This window comes from Ambystoma mexicanum, chromosome 6q, assembly GCF_040938575.1.
Source record: "Ambystoma mexicanum isolate Mex_15411 chromosome 6q, UKY_AmexF1_1, whole genome shotgun sequence".
Taxonomy (NCBI): domain Eukaryota; kingdom Metazoa; phylum Chordata; class Amphibia; order Caudata; family Ambystomatidae; genus Ambystoma; species Ambystoma mexicanum.
Window position 1 is genome coordinate 306,329,434 of NC_090937.1, and position 18,223 is coordinate 306,347,656.

General features: G+C 46.3%; 1 protein-coding gene across 2 annotated transcripts in view; it reads left to right on the plus strand.

The window, feature by feature from the left end:
* ECPAS (Ecm29 proteasome adaptor and scaffold) overlaps positions 1–18,223 on the plus strand; it is a 3,148,361-nt gene that overhangs the window by 185,677 nt on the left and 2,944,461 nt on the right. For both annotated transcript variants that reach the window (XM_069630810.1, XM_069630809.1), the window contains exons 4-5: positions 13,720–13,838; positions 14,571–14,720. In XM_069630810.1, the coding sequence (XP_069486911.1) occupies positions 13,720–13,838; positions 14,571–14,720 (269 nt within the window). The remainder of the gene's footprint in view (positions 1–13,719; positions 13,839–14,570; positions 14,721–18,223) is intronic.

Consider the following 18,223-nt stretch of genomic DNA (forward strand, 5'->3'; position numbering starts at 1 on the left):
AGCTAGACAATAAATACAGTACTTTCCTCATCGAGAACTCCGTAATCTCCGTCTCCCCGGCTGTAAAAACACTGGGGCTATACCTAGATTCTACCCTGTCCATGGACAGACATGTCAGTTACATCTCCTCCTCAGCAGCTCTTACAACCAAGATAATCAATGCAGTAAAGCCTCACCTGTCCACAACAAACCGCCTCAACATCGCCAGAGCCACCATATGCGCGAAACTGGACTATTGCAACGTCCTCCTGCCTAGGTACCTCGGCCAAAAACATGAATAGACTCCAGATTGCACAAAACAATGCTCTGAGAGCAGCCCTCAATATACCAAAGAGAGAACACATCACCCTAGCAAGACAAAATGCCCACTGGCTCCCAGTTAAAGAGCGCATCTAGTTCAAGACTCTCACAATTACACATAGATGCATATCCCAAACTGCCCCTAGCTACCTTAATGAACGGATACAACCAGTCCAATCACTCAGACCTAAAAGGGACCTATATGCCAACCAACTTGCAATCCCTAACTTCACTAGAGTCAAAGCTGGCGGCTCGAGTTTTGAAGTCCTAGCACCAAAAGCCTGGAACTCCCTACCGCCCAAACTAAGAGCTGAAACATCCCACACAGCTTTCAGAAAAGCTCTGAAAACCACCCTATTTAAGTGAAACCCATTTCTAATTCTATCTCATACAACAAGGTCTGTAAATTACAACTATACAACTGTATCATGATTACGGCTCCCATGTAACCTTGGAACCACAGCCAATCCTGTAACCGAATCAACATGTCAAGTAAACTTTCTTGTAACAGCGCCACGATGCCCTAGAGCAGCTGCTGCGCTTTAAAAATGCAAATAAATAATTAACAGGGGGTACAGCGGACCTAATCCCATAACCCCATAGTTAGTTTAGATAGGTTACCGATAGGATGGTAACCTCCTGCTGAGTTCCTAGTACTGACTAGTCGAGATGGGACTAAATGCAGGATCGTCTGAGATCCAGGGATGGAGCTGGGCAAAAGTTGGGAAGGGGAGGAGTGGAGGGAAGGAGGGGGGAGTTGTGGGATTTGGGGTGTTAGTAGTTAGAGAACAAGCCTACACACGCACGCAACCAAGTTGGACGTGGACATTGAGGGGAGTTAGAGGGGGGACGGTGTATGGCTGAAACATGGGAGACCTTAAGATAATGACCTGGAACGTCAGGGGACAAAATAGTTACCTAAAGAGAAATAAGGTCATGATGTATTTAAAGAGACAGAAAATAGATATCGCCCTAATGCAAGAAACACACCTTACGAAAGAGAAACTAGAAGTTCTAAAGAGAAAATGGAAGGGCACCCTTATAGGTGCAGCATACTCGGCTTATGCCAGCGGGGTGGTCACTTGGGTGGCACCACACGTCCTATTCCAGCTGCTGCAGTCCATGGCCGAAGCACACGGGAGGATGGTAATATTAAGGGGACTGATAGAAAACAGAGAAGTATGCACTGTTAATACATATGCCCCGAACCAAGATACAGTGACCTATTTCAAGACCCTATACAGCAAAATGTGCCCGCACCTAGGGTGCACGGTCATTTGGGGCGGTGATTTCAATTGCACGCTGGACCCAAAAGTGGACAGGTCAGATGCGAAATTTGATAAACCCACCCCTGCTGCCAGAGCCCTAAGGACTCTCTAGCGGGATCTTCAGTTGGAAGACACATGAAGGCTGCACTACCCACATGATAGGCACTACTCGCATTACTCAGCCCCACAAAACTTGTACACACGGTTGGATTATATGTTCGCAACGCAGGAGATCACCAGGGAAATTGTGCGCTCAGAATATAGAGCGAGGGTCCTCTCGGACCGCTCGCCATTGGCCTTAACATGGCAATACATAGCCCCGAGAGCTAAGATCCCTACTTGGCGACTTAGAGCAGAGGCATTAAAAGATACGGTGTTTAGAGAAGACCTCAGAGGCGAAATTGTAGAATACTTTGAAAATAATACGGGAGTGTAGAGTCCGCTGGAACCTTATAGGACGCATTCAAGATGGTGGTGAGAGGAGCAGCTATAGCCAAATTCAAGGGACTGCAGGGGGGTATTCTACTGCAACTACAGAATATGGAGGAGAAACTAGAGATAATACTAAGCAATGGAGGTCTTTCCCAGGAGGACGCTAGAAACATCACCCAGCTACAGCAGGAATGTACGAGACTCTGGGAGAGACTATGCAACTTAAACTATAAAAAATACATAGAAAGGCAACGCGCTGAGGGGGGACAAGCCGGGGAGATTTTTAGCATGGTTATATAAAAGTGAGACACCCAGACAAACGTTTAGAGAGATACGGGGAGAGGATGGACAATACTTTACACCCAAGAGGGTGTAAATGAGGGTTTCCTCGAATTCTATAAACAATTGTATGGTAACGCAGAATGTGAGGAAGAGAGTGAGATAGAAACTTTGGAGGATATTGGCTTACTGAAAATAAACGCTGAAGAACGGGAAAGCCTAGAAGCCCCAATCACCCTAGAAGAGCTAGAGACGGTGGTAGAGCAACTACCTACCAGTAAAACCCCGGGAGCAGACGGACTCCCCAGTGAATTCTACAAAATGTACAAGAAAGAAGTGCTCCCCCCACTGCTGACAATGCTAAATTAAGCGATCGAAATAGGGACACTGCCAGAATCCTTTAGAGAAGTGATTATCATCCCACTCCTCAAACCCAGCAAGCCAAGCACAGACTGTGGGTCGTACAGACCGCTATCCATGCTGAATCAGGACAGTAAAATACTCACGGCTGTGTTGACAAATAGGATGAAGCAAGTCATTGGCAGATTAATACATCCCGATCAGACTGGATATGTTCCACACAGAAGCATATCCAGCAACCTCAGAAGGCTCCACCACGTCATAGAAAAACCGAAGGTGCCTATGGCGAGTTGGCTATCGTGTCACTAGATGCAGTGAAGGCCTTTGACTCGGTCAAATGGCTGTGGCTGCTGGCAGCCCTAAGGGAATATGGGATGGGACTGAATTACTATACAGCTCACCATTAGCCAGAGTCAGAATGGGAGCGGTTATTTCAGAGAGATGGCAGCTCAGCAGGGGCACCAGACAGGGATCCCCCTGGACCCCGATGTTGTACATTCTGGCATTAGAACCTCTAGCAATATATCTGAGACAACAATATGAGGAAGTGGGGATTTCCACAAAAGGGCGACCGCACCTAGTATCGTTGTACGCAGATGATATGTTCCTATACCTGGGGTACCCAGAAGAAAATCTACAATATATCCTAGAAGTGATGGAGCGATTCGCATTGCTCTCAGGCATTGCAGTCAATCCCAAAAAGTCCTGTATATTCCCCCTGGGACGGTACATGGGGGTCCCGCGCGCGTAAAGCTACCGGTACTACCAATACCCTGGGTGACCGATACCTTCAGATACCTGGAAATTGACATCTACCACACAACAGAGGCAGAACACACGCACAACACCAAAAAAGCACTGACAAATGTCGAATAGTATGAAGTTTTGTACTAAACTCCCCCTGGCCATGATGGGCAGGGGGGCACTACTGAAGATGGTCGTATTACCCAGACTATTACACTTCTTCGGAAACATACCATATATAATACCTAGGCGCTTCTTCGTCAAACTTCAAAGCATATGCATAGGCTTTCTATGGGCTAAAACAAGGAAAAGGATAGCCCTATGCAAACTACAAAACACATACGACAAAGGGGGCATTAGGCTGCCTAACTTTGAGATCTATTACCTGGCCAGCCAACTACGATACGTGAACGAGTGGCTAGCAGAAGGCTCCACATCAGAGTCCAGATTGTTGAGATCTGACTGTGCCCTGTACTTAGTAAAAGAATGGATTTGGCTTCCAAACCGTGAGATAAAAGGGGGTTCATGGATGCTGGATCCAGGATGGCAAATATGGAACAAAGTGTGACAGACCATAGAGAATCCGACCCCATGCTCCCCGCAAGTGCCGCTAGTGACATTAACCAGAGGAGACGCACAGCTAAGAAAAATGATTCGCAAACATTGGGAACCGGTGGGAATTGCAACAATGGGAGACATATGGCAGGAGGGGGCAATAAAGGGATTTAACGTGCTGGTGGACGAAACAGGTTTACATCTGAGGGAAAACGTAACTTATACCAGACTAGTGCAGAGAGTGAAGGAGACATGGTCGGAAATAATGCTAGACGAACAACCAGATACGGCCATTGAAACACTGTATGATATTGCGGAGGGGGGGGCACGAGGTTTCCTTAATTTACGAATTACTGATGTCCAGGGTGGGAAGAGAAGTGACCCAGCTGAGGCAAGAATGGGAGGACGACGCAGGGGAACTGATGATGGATGGGCTATGGGAACGGGTACAAGGGTATCACAAAAGTGTCCAGAAACGCGAGGCTAAAACAAATACAGCTATATATAACCCACAGAGCATACATGATGCTCCAGAGAATCTCTCGATTTAAAGGTGCGGAACAACAAACATGCCCCAAATGTGGGGAAGAAAACACAGGTCTGATAGACATGTTTTGGGCATGCCCCGAAATAAGGAGGTACTGGGGCGAAGTGGCCCAACGATTAAACAAGAGAGAGATATCAATTTGAATGTAGATTCAATATGGACATGCATGGTGGGGGGGGGGGTCCCTAGGTCACGCCAATTGAAACATGTCAGTAAACTCAAAGACTTGACCTATATACTTGCCAAGTGCAGGATTGCTATGAGGTGGAAAGCATCCAACAGACCTAAGATGGAAATCTGGTGGACCGACCTCCGTAAATGGTCCCAAGCTGAAACAGTAGTATGGAGTGAGGCGGCCAACAGAGGGGGAGAGGAAGAGGCTGAAACTCTGAGGGCCTGGAAACACCTAGTGTCCACACTGTGGGGACCCACGTGATGAGTCCTCTGAGAACACAGACGAGGCGATACCTCCAACAAATAAGGAGCAGGGGGGCGGAGCAGGGTAGGCTTGTTGGGGAGTGGGATAAGGGAAAGCAGTAGACACTGAACCGTAACGATGTAATGATAAGGCAAAGTACTGCTGGGGCTGTTGGTTTATTGTTTAAAAAAAGAAAAAAAACTGTTTGTCTCCATAGTGCAAGGCAGAGAAGGTGGCTGCATTTCAAAGAATGCCATCTCTAGGTAGATAGTCAGATATATACAATTGTGCTATTCCCTCTCAGACAAGACACTGCCTTTTACGCCCAGAGTTCACTCCACAAGGAGCACAGGAGCCACTCTGGGATTTCATTAGAAATGTCCCTCAAGACAGCATTTGCAAAGCAGCTACATCGAACTCAATACACACTTTCACTCAGCACTACTGTATTCACACTCATTCCAAGACAGATACACAGGTAGGACAAGCGGTTCTAAGACATCTGTTAGCCCATGATAAAACTGAAAAAACATCAGAAATTCGCCAGTTATGGTAAGCTCAGCAACCATAACTCGCGCCACCACCGTGCACTGCTAGGACTAACACCCAGGACATGAAATATGACATCACAAATGTCATTGATGGCATCACTGACATCACATGTGAAATTAATTTTTATGAAAAGTCCCTACAAGGGGTTGTGTTTATAATGTTGGTAACACGATGTCGGGGGTGATTGTGTAATGTTAAACATGCAATAACTAGCTAACAATTCAAGACTTACTGAACCCTTGTGCTAGTACAAACAATACATATGAAGACCCACAATGCATACACATCAGAGGCACATACAGGGAAACTATTGTAAATAAACCGCATCATCAGAAAATATTAATAGCATTACAGTTTATCTTCATGTATACAAATGAATTGTGTGTTTAAGGCCTGCTATTGCCCCATGTATGTGCACCATGAGCTGAGACCAAACCCTAAAGAAAGTACTTTAAGAATATATGACCATGTTAACGTTTAGATATACAACACCTTTTGAATTAGAATATTCTGACTGTCAGTGAACAAAACCACCTGGCCTAGATATTTCAGTGAACAAACATAAGTGAGCTAGATATGTGATGTCATCTTTGATGTCCTGGGTGTTAGTCTTAGCAGTGCACGGTGGTGGCGGAAGTTATGGTTGCTTACCTTACCATAACTGGTGAATTTTTGAGGTTTTTCGGTTTTACCTGTAACCATAACGTCCCTGTAAAAACATTTTTTCATTGAATTTCATCGGTTTTTAGTGCAACTTAACCATAAAGTCCCTTTTTAACAGTTTTTTTCAGAGAATTCCATGCGTTTTTACCAGTGCATGCTATTTTCCCACAACTTACTAATACCATACTTGCCCCAATATAGCGTTTGTGTCCAATTTCCAACGTTTCACCTTAAAACTCATTTCCCACCTTCTAGCATCATTTTGAACACTTCTATACTTTTTCCACTGTTTTTGCTTCCGTTGACGACCGCAAACGTCTGATGTCACTGTGGACCTTCCGGACAGTGCCACGTGACCATACACAGACTCAATACGTTTTTCCAATATTTCCATTAGCATTTTGTGTTATGCTAATGGGAATAATGTGGTGTTAATCCCCCCGTTGCAGGAGCTGGAACGGGGGATAACTGCCCCGCACCCCAAGTTATCGTCCAAGCGAAGTGTGTCTGTGTGCGCCCTGATGCTTATGTGCTTCGGCATGTTAATAAATAAATAAATAACAAGGGCTCCGGACCATTATCCTCCATTGCAGCCCCTGCAATGGGGGATAAAGGCCATTAGCACCCCTGGGTCCCAAAGCGGGAACCCGGGGTGCTAAAAAATAGATATTTTTTTTCCAAATCCTTTTCGAAGCTGGCCACCATTGAAAAAGGCGGCAGGGCTCAGTACAGATTCACTCTTTCCTTTCCATGGCAGCCTGCAGAAGGCAAAGTCAGAACCCTATGACCATATTACCACAAGCACATTTTATTTTCCCTTTCAGACCTATCCTACTTTCGAATAACTTTATCACACAACCGGTCCCAGGTGGACATTGCCACTTTAGCACCATTTTTCATTCCTCGCGGTCAAGGCCATTAGCCAGATTGTCCGGGTCATGACCCTATACCATGACCCAGACAATCTGGCCACTGCCCATGGCCACAGGCTATACCTCAGTCACCAAAGGTATATCATTATTTCTTGTACCTACATTATGACACTTGTAAAAAAATGAAACGGGCACATTTGCAAAACCATGCTTTCAGGTCCTTTGCAATGCTCCTCACACCAGTTTGCTTGGAATCCGACCATGTTTCTTTTTTCAAAAGTGTCAAAATGTATGCACATACATAGGTCATATAACTTAGCCCCCAACTTGACAAAATCCATGCAGACTTTACACAAACATTCAAGGTTGGGTCTATAATCTTTCTGAAAACGTTTGTTCACGGCAAACGGCAACAAAGTTATAAGCCATCTAAAAATGTTGAGACACACCAAACTTTGCAAAGCCTTTCAGTAACAGGTCCACAATAGAATTCCAATTTCATGTAGTTTCATTGAGTGCTGCCGAAGCTATAAGCCATCCAAGAACTACTCCCAAACATCTGAAGTGTCCCCGAACTTCACAGGACTGCCTGTGAAAATCCAGACTGTTAGCAGACTTTCAGGGTCAAAAACACCCTTTTTTTGGCTTCTTATGGCCATATCCCATCCCATCGACATCACCCCTCACCTCCCCAGAGATGGATTGATAAGTTTGACAAGTGTAATGTTGTGTTTTTTAACATGTTTTTACCGCGATGTCCACGGACATCGGCCGAAGTCGGGCAAATCCAACATGGCGGGCGTTTCCAAAAATCTGACGCTTTTCACCATCGAATCAGGGGGCGCGTCCAATGTCTGCGTCACCCTCTAGATCAGGCTTGTCCAACCTTTCTGAACGTGGGGCCGAAGCATTAACTTTTAGTCACCCGGTGGGCCGGCATGCCAAAAGTCGTCAACCTCACCCAAAGCAGCGTATTAAAAAGTGATGGTGCGTGACCTTTGACACGTTAGCATCACAGGCATTAATAGCCATGCAGTCCCAAAGATAGCTTGGTGTCAGGGGCAGTGATCAAAGTTTAGTTTCTTGTGATTTCTTCCAGTGTGTATGTGTTGATATTTTTCTGAAATAATAGGGGGGGCAACCAAGCGTAGTGAGGGAGCTATAAGGATCTAGGGAGGGTTTGGGGGGGTAGCCCCCTTACCCCCCAAGATTTTTCTTCCAAATATGGGGCAGTAATGGTACATTTTACAGCAGGAAAAGTGACCAAAAAGCTTTACAATCAGTTCTAAAAGGGGAACATGTACATTCCATGTCACCAACAGCAGACAAGAACATTGTAGAACACAACACATTTTAATGATCACTGTGTCCACAGTGTAAGACAGTCCCCTCTGTGCCCTTCCTAAATTTGATTCCTGGTGACGCCACTGCTGCCACGACCCGGTTAATGTATTTATTTCTGCAATGTTGGTCGGGTACCTGAATCCGACCAACATTGCAGAAATAAATAAACTAATCGGTTAGGCCTCCCCACAGGGACCTGGGCTGAACAGAATTTCCCAAGCCTGCCCTTCGAAGCAAATTGGGCCTGTACTGTTGGTGAAAGGGCGAACAACCCCCAGCCACCTCAATACTCCCAGGAAAATCCGCAGCACAGCGTTCCTTGTCCGAAAGAAGACCGGCGACTGGCGGCCCATCCTAGACCTGCGCCGTTCAACAAATACATCAAGTTCCAGATGGTCACCCTTCAGCGCGTCCTGGGACAATTGGAGGAAGGCGACTTCCTATCGTCGCTGGACTTGGAGGACGCGTACTTCCACATCCCCATACGAAAAGGACATCGAAAGTTCCTACGGTTCATAGTCCAAGGACAGCACTACCAGTTCAAGGCCCTGCCCTTCGGATTGAAGTCCGCGCCAAGGGTCTTCACCAAGTGCCTGGGACCGGTGGTGGCGTGGCTGCGCCGCCAGGGAATCCGGGTATGCCCCTATCTAGACGATTGGCTCATCCGAGCAAAGTCAAGAGATCTCGCCGTCGATCACACAGCGAAGACCATCCACCTGCTCACGGAACTGGGATTCTCAATCAACTTCGCAAAGTCCCGTCGCAGGACGCCCTGTTCCTGGGGGCCAGACTCGACACAGTGGCACGGTTGGCTTCACCGTCGGAGGAGAGGACGAAAGCCATCCTGGGCAAGGTACAACAGCTGTTGACCATGGAAGTGGCCAGGGTGAGGTCCATCAAGTCCCTGCTCGGCATGATGTCGTTGTGCATCTACCTCGTGCGTCTCTGCAGGTTGCGGATTCTGCCACTGCAGGAGTTCCTCGATGCCCGTTGGATGCAAGCGGCGGGCAGCTTAGAAGGCAAGATCTCCCTCAACTAGACTTTCCGCCAAGCGATCCGGTGGTGGGGCCACCGCACACATCTAGCGGAGAGTATGGACTTCCAGACCCCGGCACATCAGGAAACGGTGACGACAGACACTTCCCTGCAAGGATGGGGAGCGCACACCGGAGATCTCCACGCGAGAGGCCTTTGGCTCTCGGAGGAGAGGTCACTACACATTAACGTCCTGGAGCTCCGAGCAGTGTTCTGGGCCCTCAGGTCGTTCCTCCCATCCCTCAAGGGCAAGGAGGTGAGGGTCTTCACTGACAACACCACCACAATGTTTTACATCCGGAAGCAGGGGGGCACCAGATCACCAGCCCTATCCAAGGAAGCGCAGGATCTGTTGCACTGGGCCATTTCCCATGGGATGTTCCTGGTGCCCTTCTATCTGGCAGGAATAAAGAACACCATCGCCAACTCACTCAGCAGGGAGCTGCCCTCTTGCCACGACTGGGAGCTTCAGCAGGATCAAGTGGATCTCCTGTTCCGACGATGGGGCAATCCCCAGATCGATTTAGTCGCGACAGCGACGAACACCAAGTGCCAGAGTTTCGCCAGCAGGTTTCCCCAGCCTGGGAGCATGGGCGATGCATTCTCATTCCCTTGGGACGGCCTGTTCCTGTATGCGTTCCCGCCGTTGCTGTTGCTACTGCGGTTCATCAGTCAATTTAGATGATCCCGGTGCAGGATGATCCTCGTCGCAGCGGCGTGGCCGAGGCAGATCTGGTTCCCGGACCTTCTGGACATGTCAGCGTACCTTCCACCCCCAGTCAAACTGCCGACGGATGCGGATCCAGGGAAGGAGCCGCCATCCTCCATCATGACCCGGGAATCACTGAACCTGCAGGCCCAGGAGGTGCTTGCAAAGGCCAGGGCGTCCTCGACTCTTAGGTGCTATGGACACAAATGGAAGAGGTTCTCTGTCTGGTGCCGTGCACAGAAGATCAACCCTCTGTGGATTACGGCCCCTCAAGTGGTGCCGTACTTGCTGTCGCTGGCCAAGGCGGGGCTGGCTCACGCCTCCATCAGAATTCATCTGGCGGCGATCTCCCGCTACACCAGAACTCTGGGGCAGTCATCTCTATGGTCTCATCGCCTGGAAAAGGAGTTCATGAGATGACTGTTCCACTCGTTCCCGCTGGTGAAGGCTCCGGCCCTGGCGTGGGTGCTCAATGTGGTGCTGACCAGGCTTATGGGTCCGCCATTCGAGCCTCTGCATTCGGCACAGTTGAAGTTGAAGTTCCTATTGTGGAAGACAGCGTTTCTTGTGGCCATCACCTCCGCACGACGCATGGGAGAGATCCAGGCCCTCTCCTGTAAACCTCCATATCTGACGTTCCACAAGACGAGGGTAGTGCTGAGGACGCACCCCTCCTTCATGCCCAAGGTGCTGTCAGATTTTCATCTCAACAAGCCCTTGGTGTTACCTGTTTTCTTCCCATCGCCTTAGTCGCCGGCCGAGAGGACTTTGCACTCGCTGGATGTGGCTAGAGCGCTGAAGTTCTACGTGGACCGCACGAAGACCCTTCGGAAGACATCACAGCTGTTTGTGAACTTTGGACCTGTGAACCAAGGGCAGGCCCTCTCGAAGGCTTCCATTTCCAGATGGCTCTTCGGCTGCATCATGCACTGTCACCGCTTGGCAAACCGACCGGTGCCCGGCCGTCCGAGAGCCCATTCAACCAGAGCGATCACTGCTACCACGGCGTTCCTGCCTGGTGTGCCCCCTGCTGGACATCTGCAGGGCTGCTACGTGGAGGTCGAGGCACACTTTCACGAGATTCTATTGCATCAACCGGGATTCCAGGGAGGAGTCCAGAGTTGGCCAGGCAGTGCTGCGCAACCTGTTCGCTTGAAGGTGAGCCTGGTGAGGAGGTAATAGATGCTTAATGTTGAGTTTGATGAAATGCTTAATGTTGAGCCTTGCCACTTCCCGTGGTTGTGCATGTGTGTACTGCTATGTATTCTTGTATTCATGAGCATGTGAATCCATGCCAGACCCGATGCTGGAGAAGGAACCAGTTACTTACCTGTAACTGTTGTTCACCAGCATGGCTCCGGCATGGATTCACATGCAAACCCTCCCTCCAACCCCTCTGCGGTTCTTCTCTTGGTCCTACTGCCAATTTACGTGCTACCAAATCAGAAGATGGCTGCCAGAGGAGGGGGTTAGGTAGAGGGCAGTCATTGGCTGGGGGCAGTATGACACAGAGACCAGTTATTAGTAGAAAGACAGTTCAGAAACTAAACTGAAATTCATTTTTTCTTTACCGAGGATTCCCAGCCTGACGACTGGGAATATTCATGAGCATGTGAATCCATGCCGGACCCATGCTGGAGAACAACAGTTACAGGTAGGTAACTTGTTCCTTATTTGATTATTAAATGTTTGGTATCACACGTGTTATGTGTATGTATGCACACACACACACACACACCAATATGCAGTTATTAGAGAACAATGAAGTTTAAAACATGCGCAGAGGGATTAATCATCATGGGTGGATGGTTGCCCATTTGTAGAATGGGAGGGATGTTGGGGATGTTGGGGATGCTCTAGTAGTGCAGTTGTTGTAATAGAGATGTGCTACTGAAATGTCCCCAGTGCTGAATAATTACCATGACTCGTTTCTGATATGGGTTGTGTGAGGAGGTCTTGGAGTTAGACACAGACAACAGATTCAAAGTTCCAAACAAACACTTTGATTAACTTAAATGTCAGGATGAAAAAACACCAATCTTGCCCTATACTATGGTGCGATTTCCCTACCAAACCAAAACTAAGGAAAGTCAAGAGTCCATATGTTCAACTAAGGAATCTGTCTGTGTCCGAAACCTATACTTGCCCTCACAACTACTTATAAAACGTGTAGGGATCTAACTAACAAAATAGTGTTCTATATAAAGTTCAGAGCTTGGTTCAGCTTGCAGATTCCTTTCAGCTCCCTTTCACAAGTATAAAGCAGTTCTTATAAAAAGACTTACTGTTGCCTTGAGTTCCAAAATAACATCAGTTTGAGTAATATTCAGGGCTCCCTTGCCCAAGTTCCAAAACACAGTTCAAAACACAAAATAGCCTGAGGCTCCGTCCTCCAGACAAATATACAATTCCAACTTCAATGATGTATACATTTGAGGGTAGTTCCCACTTTCTTCTGAAACCAAAACCTTTTTGTGATGCAAAGACCAGCAATATACAGAGGGCCTGTAACAGGCTGCAGGTGTGAGTTCACAATTAGTCCTGCCTGACCATCATTAAAGGGACATGCCCGACCTCTACTGCTCTCAGCAGGCCTCTTCTTTGTCCCAGTACTTAAGTGATGAAAGCAACTAGCCTTCACTGCTCTTGGTTGCTTCTTCCTCACTTTAGTACTTTTTGTGGTCATGTGTGAATAGTTCAGGGGAGATTTTTTGTATTATCCCATAAAGACGAGAGATGGGTTGGTGGGGTCATTATTAGGGAAAGGGGGATACCATGTCTCTCCTAAGGGCATCCCACTCCCCACAGACCCTCCATCCAGGTGATCCTCCCTCGCTTGTCCACCCCCAGGGTCGGGATCCAAAAGCAATGGCCTTTCCCTGGACACCTGCGCAGAGGATCCATGGGGAATAGGAGTAAGAACACCCTCAGGTTTCTCAGTTGGTTGATGTTCACACACCAGAAAGTCTGTTTTTGCTCTTGCAAGTAAAGAATCGTATTTTCATGCAGTCATACTTTGCCCTTGTGATGACATTAGACCTTGCATCTCGTATTGGCTTTCCCAGGATTTTGGATTCCCACCATGCTATGTGCATGATCACCTGGTCCATACTCTTATAATATCATGCGGGATGCTTGAGGACGACTCTACACCAATCGGGCCATGTGAGAAAAGTACTTTTAGGCTTTGGTGTTTAGCCTGCCCCTATCCCAGTCCTCTACCCCACAAACTGCATTCCTTTTGGCACACACTGCATGGACCTGTTCCTCTGCTCCTTTTCCTAGGCTGCCTTTCAAATACCAGAGAAGCTGTTTTGGATCTGCTGTGCCCTTCCTACAGCCTCACCAGAGAGGCTGTCTTTTTACTGAGGGATCTGTTCTGCTGAACTGACCACTTTGCTAAATGTGTGGGCCTGATAACTGTGGGGAAGCCTGGAGTGTGCGATGTTAAACGGGTCTGTCATTTGTAGAGGGAAAATGATACATAAACTCAGAATGAACTATCGTGCAAACTACTTTCATTGTTAATGCCGATTTGCTTTTTCTTCTGTACGTAAACTGTTAATAGATTCACATATGGTACATATGCCCAAAAGGTTTGCCCAATAGTTTTAGTTAAGTTGTTTACTTTTTTCTTTTAGAACTTTACTATCATCTATATAAAAACTGGCTATCCTCGTTTACCAGTAGAAAAACAGTGTGAGTTAGCCCCTACTCTACTCACTGCTATGGAAGGAAGGCCTCGACCACAGCAAGAAAGGTATGCACTTTTAATATCAAAAGTAGCTGAAATCATAAGTGTGTAATTGATTGGATTCAACTCCCAAAAAAGTGTTTCTTTTAGCAATCTCCGACTACTGACTGTAAGCTATAATGTATATTTTACAGAACCCTCTATAAAATTTGAGCCAGTTTCAAAATTGATACTTTGTTTTACCTCAACATGAGGCGCCTTTGATATAGGAGACATCCAGTCTCGTGTCCCAAAAAATGTAGCCCACATTTGTATCTATGACTCTTCCATGTGTTTGTCCTGTCTTTGTAATGTTGCAGTTCTAATTAACATGACATTTATTTTGGTTACTGGCATGCCTCATGAGAGAGGCCAAATCAATGCAATCTTGGTCACCTAATGATTTAACGGAAGGCCGGCTTTACGGCACCGAGCAGTCCCTTGGAGAGCTCCTTTCTTTATGTCTGGCCCAGGTTGATGATATCTTTGTTGTAAATGAATACCTTTCAAACTACTCCTGCAGCTCATCCTAATTGGAATCCCTTTGGGCCACCACCAAAGCAAATAAATGCTGATTGCTAAATTTATATGACCTCCCAGCTGTCCCCTTTCTCTTAAGTGTCCCTACAGAGCAGCACTTGGGTTTGCTATGATGTGTAAGGAGTTTTTACTTTTAGCGACCCCCACGCTCACCCAAATGAATAAGCCAATTTCTTTCTGTTCTTCAAAGTAAACTTAAGCACGCTTGTTTCTCCCCAGCCTCATGCATCTTCTCATACCCACCCTTTTTTACATGAAATATCCGGTTGAACCATCCAAGGCTGGAGCACCATTTAATCTTGCTGAGAAAGCAAAGACTGTGCAACTACTTTTGGACTTTATGTTGGATGTTCTTCTAATGCCTTATGGGTAAGTGGAAGGAAAATACTGTAAAAGGATTGTTTGCTTAAGATTGGTCTGCAATGTGCAGCAGTTGTCTTTCAAGAAGAGAAAAATGCTGTTTGTAGCTCATCAGCTGTGCGCTTTGAAAGTAATTTTAGGTTTTTGAACTACGTTCCTTTTCTGCTTTATATATTCCATACGAATGTTATTGCATTGCGAACCTGGAGTCGATCACCATTAACTTCAAATGTTATCAATTTATCCTTAAAGCAACACAGCAAACAGTGACTCTACTCTTATTGCCTAATGGGCAATATTTCTATTTCTCAGGTAATAAAACCATTCATAAATATCAAACCGTTTACATGTTACATTATACGTGAGCATTGTCATACTCTGGTTGTTTGGTACACGTAGCTTGCTACTGGTGTTGGCTTGCACAGGAATTTCTACTCCCAGATGCCTGCTAGGCACCACATTTAGGCCTGTCCTCGGTTGGCCCCATTCGGTCTTTGTAGATTTCTGCATGATGCCTGTGTGCAGTTGGGGGACATGTTTAGAGATACCAGCCTGCGTCTCAGGCGGTGGGAGCGGGAGTTAGAGTGTTGGTTGCATGGGAGGAAGGGCAAGCGGTGTGTGGCTGCCTATTATGTTTTTAAATGCAAAATATATGCTTTACGACATGGATGTCTGCTTATTTGCCTGTGTGTGCAGCTGTTTGTGTTTGGGTTTATGTGCGAGAGGCTTAGCTTGCTCTTAAAGTTGCTTTCTTCCGACTTTAGTTCATGATGTTTTTCTGTGCTTGGGTATATGTGCGAGACTTAATGTCTGCATTCTGCTGCGCTTGTGGAGTTGGAGGTGTGGGGACCACAAGGAGGTGGGCAGATACCCTGGCAGCGTCCGCCTTCCCCCTGGATAAGAGGGGCGGGGTGGCAAAAGCCAGCGAAAACGGGGTTGCGGCCCGTGAAGAGTAAAGGGGAGTGGATGCCTGCCAAATAGAAGCCAAAGCCTGCGAAAGGGCAACAAAGGGGAAGGGGCGAGCCAGGAAATATAAGGAGGCTCAGACACCAGGCAGCATCATCTTTTTGCTGCATCGACGCTGGAGGAAGGAGTCTGGGAGCTGTTTTTGGGACGGTTTCCTGGATACGTCCAATGGGGTGCTACTATGGAGGGAGCAGTGGGCAAGTAGTGAAAGTATGAGGCTTTTGTTGGATTTAAAGAACAAATGTTCTCTCTATTAGCCGAGTTAGGGACGGGAGAATTCGATTTGGTATCACAGCCAGGAATTGTGAAGATAAAAACTCCTTCAGCTAGATTGGGCGTGTACATTGGATCAATTGGCAAATTACTCTCAACTAGTGGAATATGCTAAATTTAGGCATAAACAAACTCCAAAGTTATATTATCTCTAACTTTGTCCCAGTGATTGAGTTAGACAAGTCTTTATGAGATTTAAAAAAGTGAAGTGTAAACCTTTTCAACACTAAAGAATTAACTAAGCACTGGAAATATCCACAGGTAACTTCATCTGACCAATTTTGACGTTTCTGCCGTAGGTCTAATGAAATAGAAACTTTAAAGCATCTAACCCTCTATTGTCAGTCTTTTGAAAGCCAACGTTTGTCTTTACTGGGCCACTTTATGGCAAACACTTCATGATTCTCTATGGAACTATTGTGGATTTTCTGTATGTGGGCAGAGAACAAAACCTTGCTTCTTGCTCTAACCAGTCTTTTATTTTACATACAAACAAAATTAGCTGAAGAGGAGATTTAGTATTCGCTTATGTATTAATGTATTAATGACAACTGGTTATCTCATGTCTAAATCTTTCTGCAAGCAATTGTCCTGAAATCGTCATAATAACCAAACATTGTTGATAATTAAGAACAATTATACCTCAAGCTACTTGAATGTCAATAAGATTTGTTATATCTTTTCTTGTATTAAGTTCTAGTCCCTTGGAGACACTTCAATGCTCTTGGTAAGATGCTAGCAGTTATGCTGTTAGAGGATTAAGTCATGATCCATCTTGACATACTCTGTTTTTATCTTTATTAGTTCATTTTTATGTTAATGTTTTATGACTAAGTGGTTAAACAGTCGTGGATTCTTTTAAGAACTGTATGGAAACTTTGTATTGTGTAAAGTGATTAATTTTACTTCTTTTTTGTTTAAGTATTGTAAAGATGCTTGCATCAAATACAATTTTAATTAAAAAAAAAAAAGTCTGAGGCTTTTTACGGATGCATCAGGCGCTCTCGGGTTTGGGGCGATCCTGGGAAGGAGTGGTGCGCACACATGGCCGGCATCATGGCACGAAGAGGGTGTGACCCGAGACATCACACTGCTGGAGTTGTTTCCCATCGTGGTGGCATTTCGGCTATGGGAGACGTCACTGGCCAATAAAAGGGTGATTTTGTCATCGGATAACCTAGCAGTGGTACAGGTCATAAATCGGAGGACATCTAGCAATTTAAGGGTTTTAAGGTTACTCATAGAGCTTGCAATGAGCTTGCTCACTTTAAACACGGAAGTGAGAGCGAGACACATACCGAGGGTAAGGAACGTAGCAGGTGACTCTCTCGTTTACAGTTGGGAAGGTTTCGGGAGAGCAGACCAGAGGCAAACTAGAGGATGACCCCATTCAAGGGCCTGTGGTGGGGCATGATTGGGAACATTTGAGCACACTGATTGACACAGCGTTGGTGCCAGGCACAGGAAGGCGATACAAAGCATGTTGGGAGCGATTTCTGACTTTCAAGGAAGGTTTCCTGGCGGAGCACCAGGGAGGATCTCCAGTGAGTGCCTTTATCGTTTGGGGTTGGCAGACTCCGAAAACCAGAGCCTGGGTAACATACCACCTGGCAGCAATAGCCCACTACCACAATCTGGGAGGGAAGCCTGACCCCACTAAGGAACACTGTCACCAGCCTACCAGTTAACGTGCGTATCTTGCCCTTTTACGTATGTAAATATGGTTAATACGGACCATTTAATTTTAATTTTGTACTGCGTACGCTTTGATTTATTCATTAAAAAAACATACTTTCCACCACTCGATAGCAATGTAGCATTTCTTTTGTCAGCAGCATAGCCTTCTTATGCATGATGGTGAATTTCCAACTGAAAGACCGAATCTGTGACAGCTAAGTGAGCAACACAATAAAGCACGCACCCTTTTAAAATGTGTTCATACCCATAACGTATGTGTTGGATAAGTTTTACTCTCTTGCAGAGGAGAAAACTAATTTTTACTCTCTTGAAATTGCATTTACGCTCTAATTTGAAAAATCATGCGTAAAATACTCCCACCTCAAAATCTTATCTGGAGCACTGACTGTCACAATGGTTATGAAGGGTTGGGCTAAATGCACAGAGAAGAAAGTCGGTCCCAGATGCCCCTTAGACATTTTGAAACTCCGCAGGGCGATGGGAATACTGCCAAAGACATGCCGGAGCGAAAGTGGAAGTGGTGCTCTTCATGGCGGCATTCACCTTGGCATTCTTTGGGGCATTCAGAGTCAGCG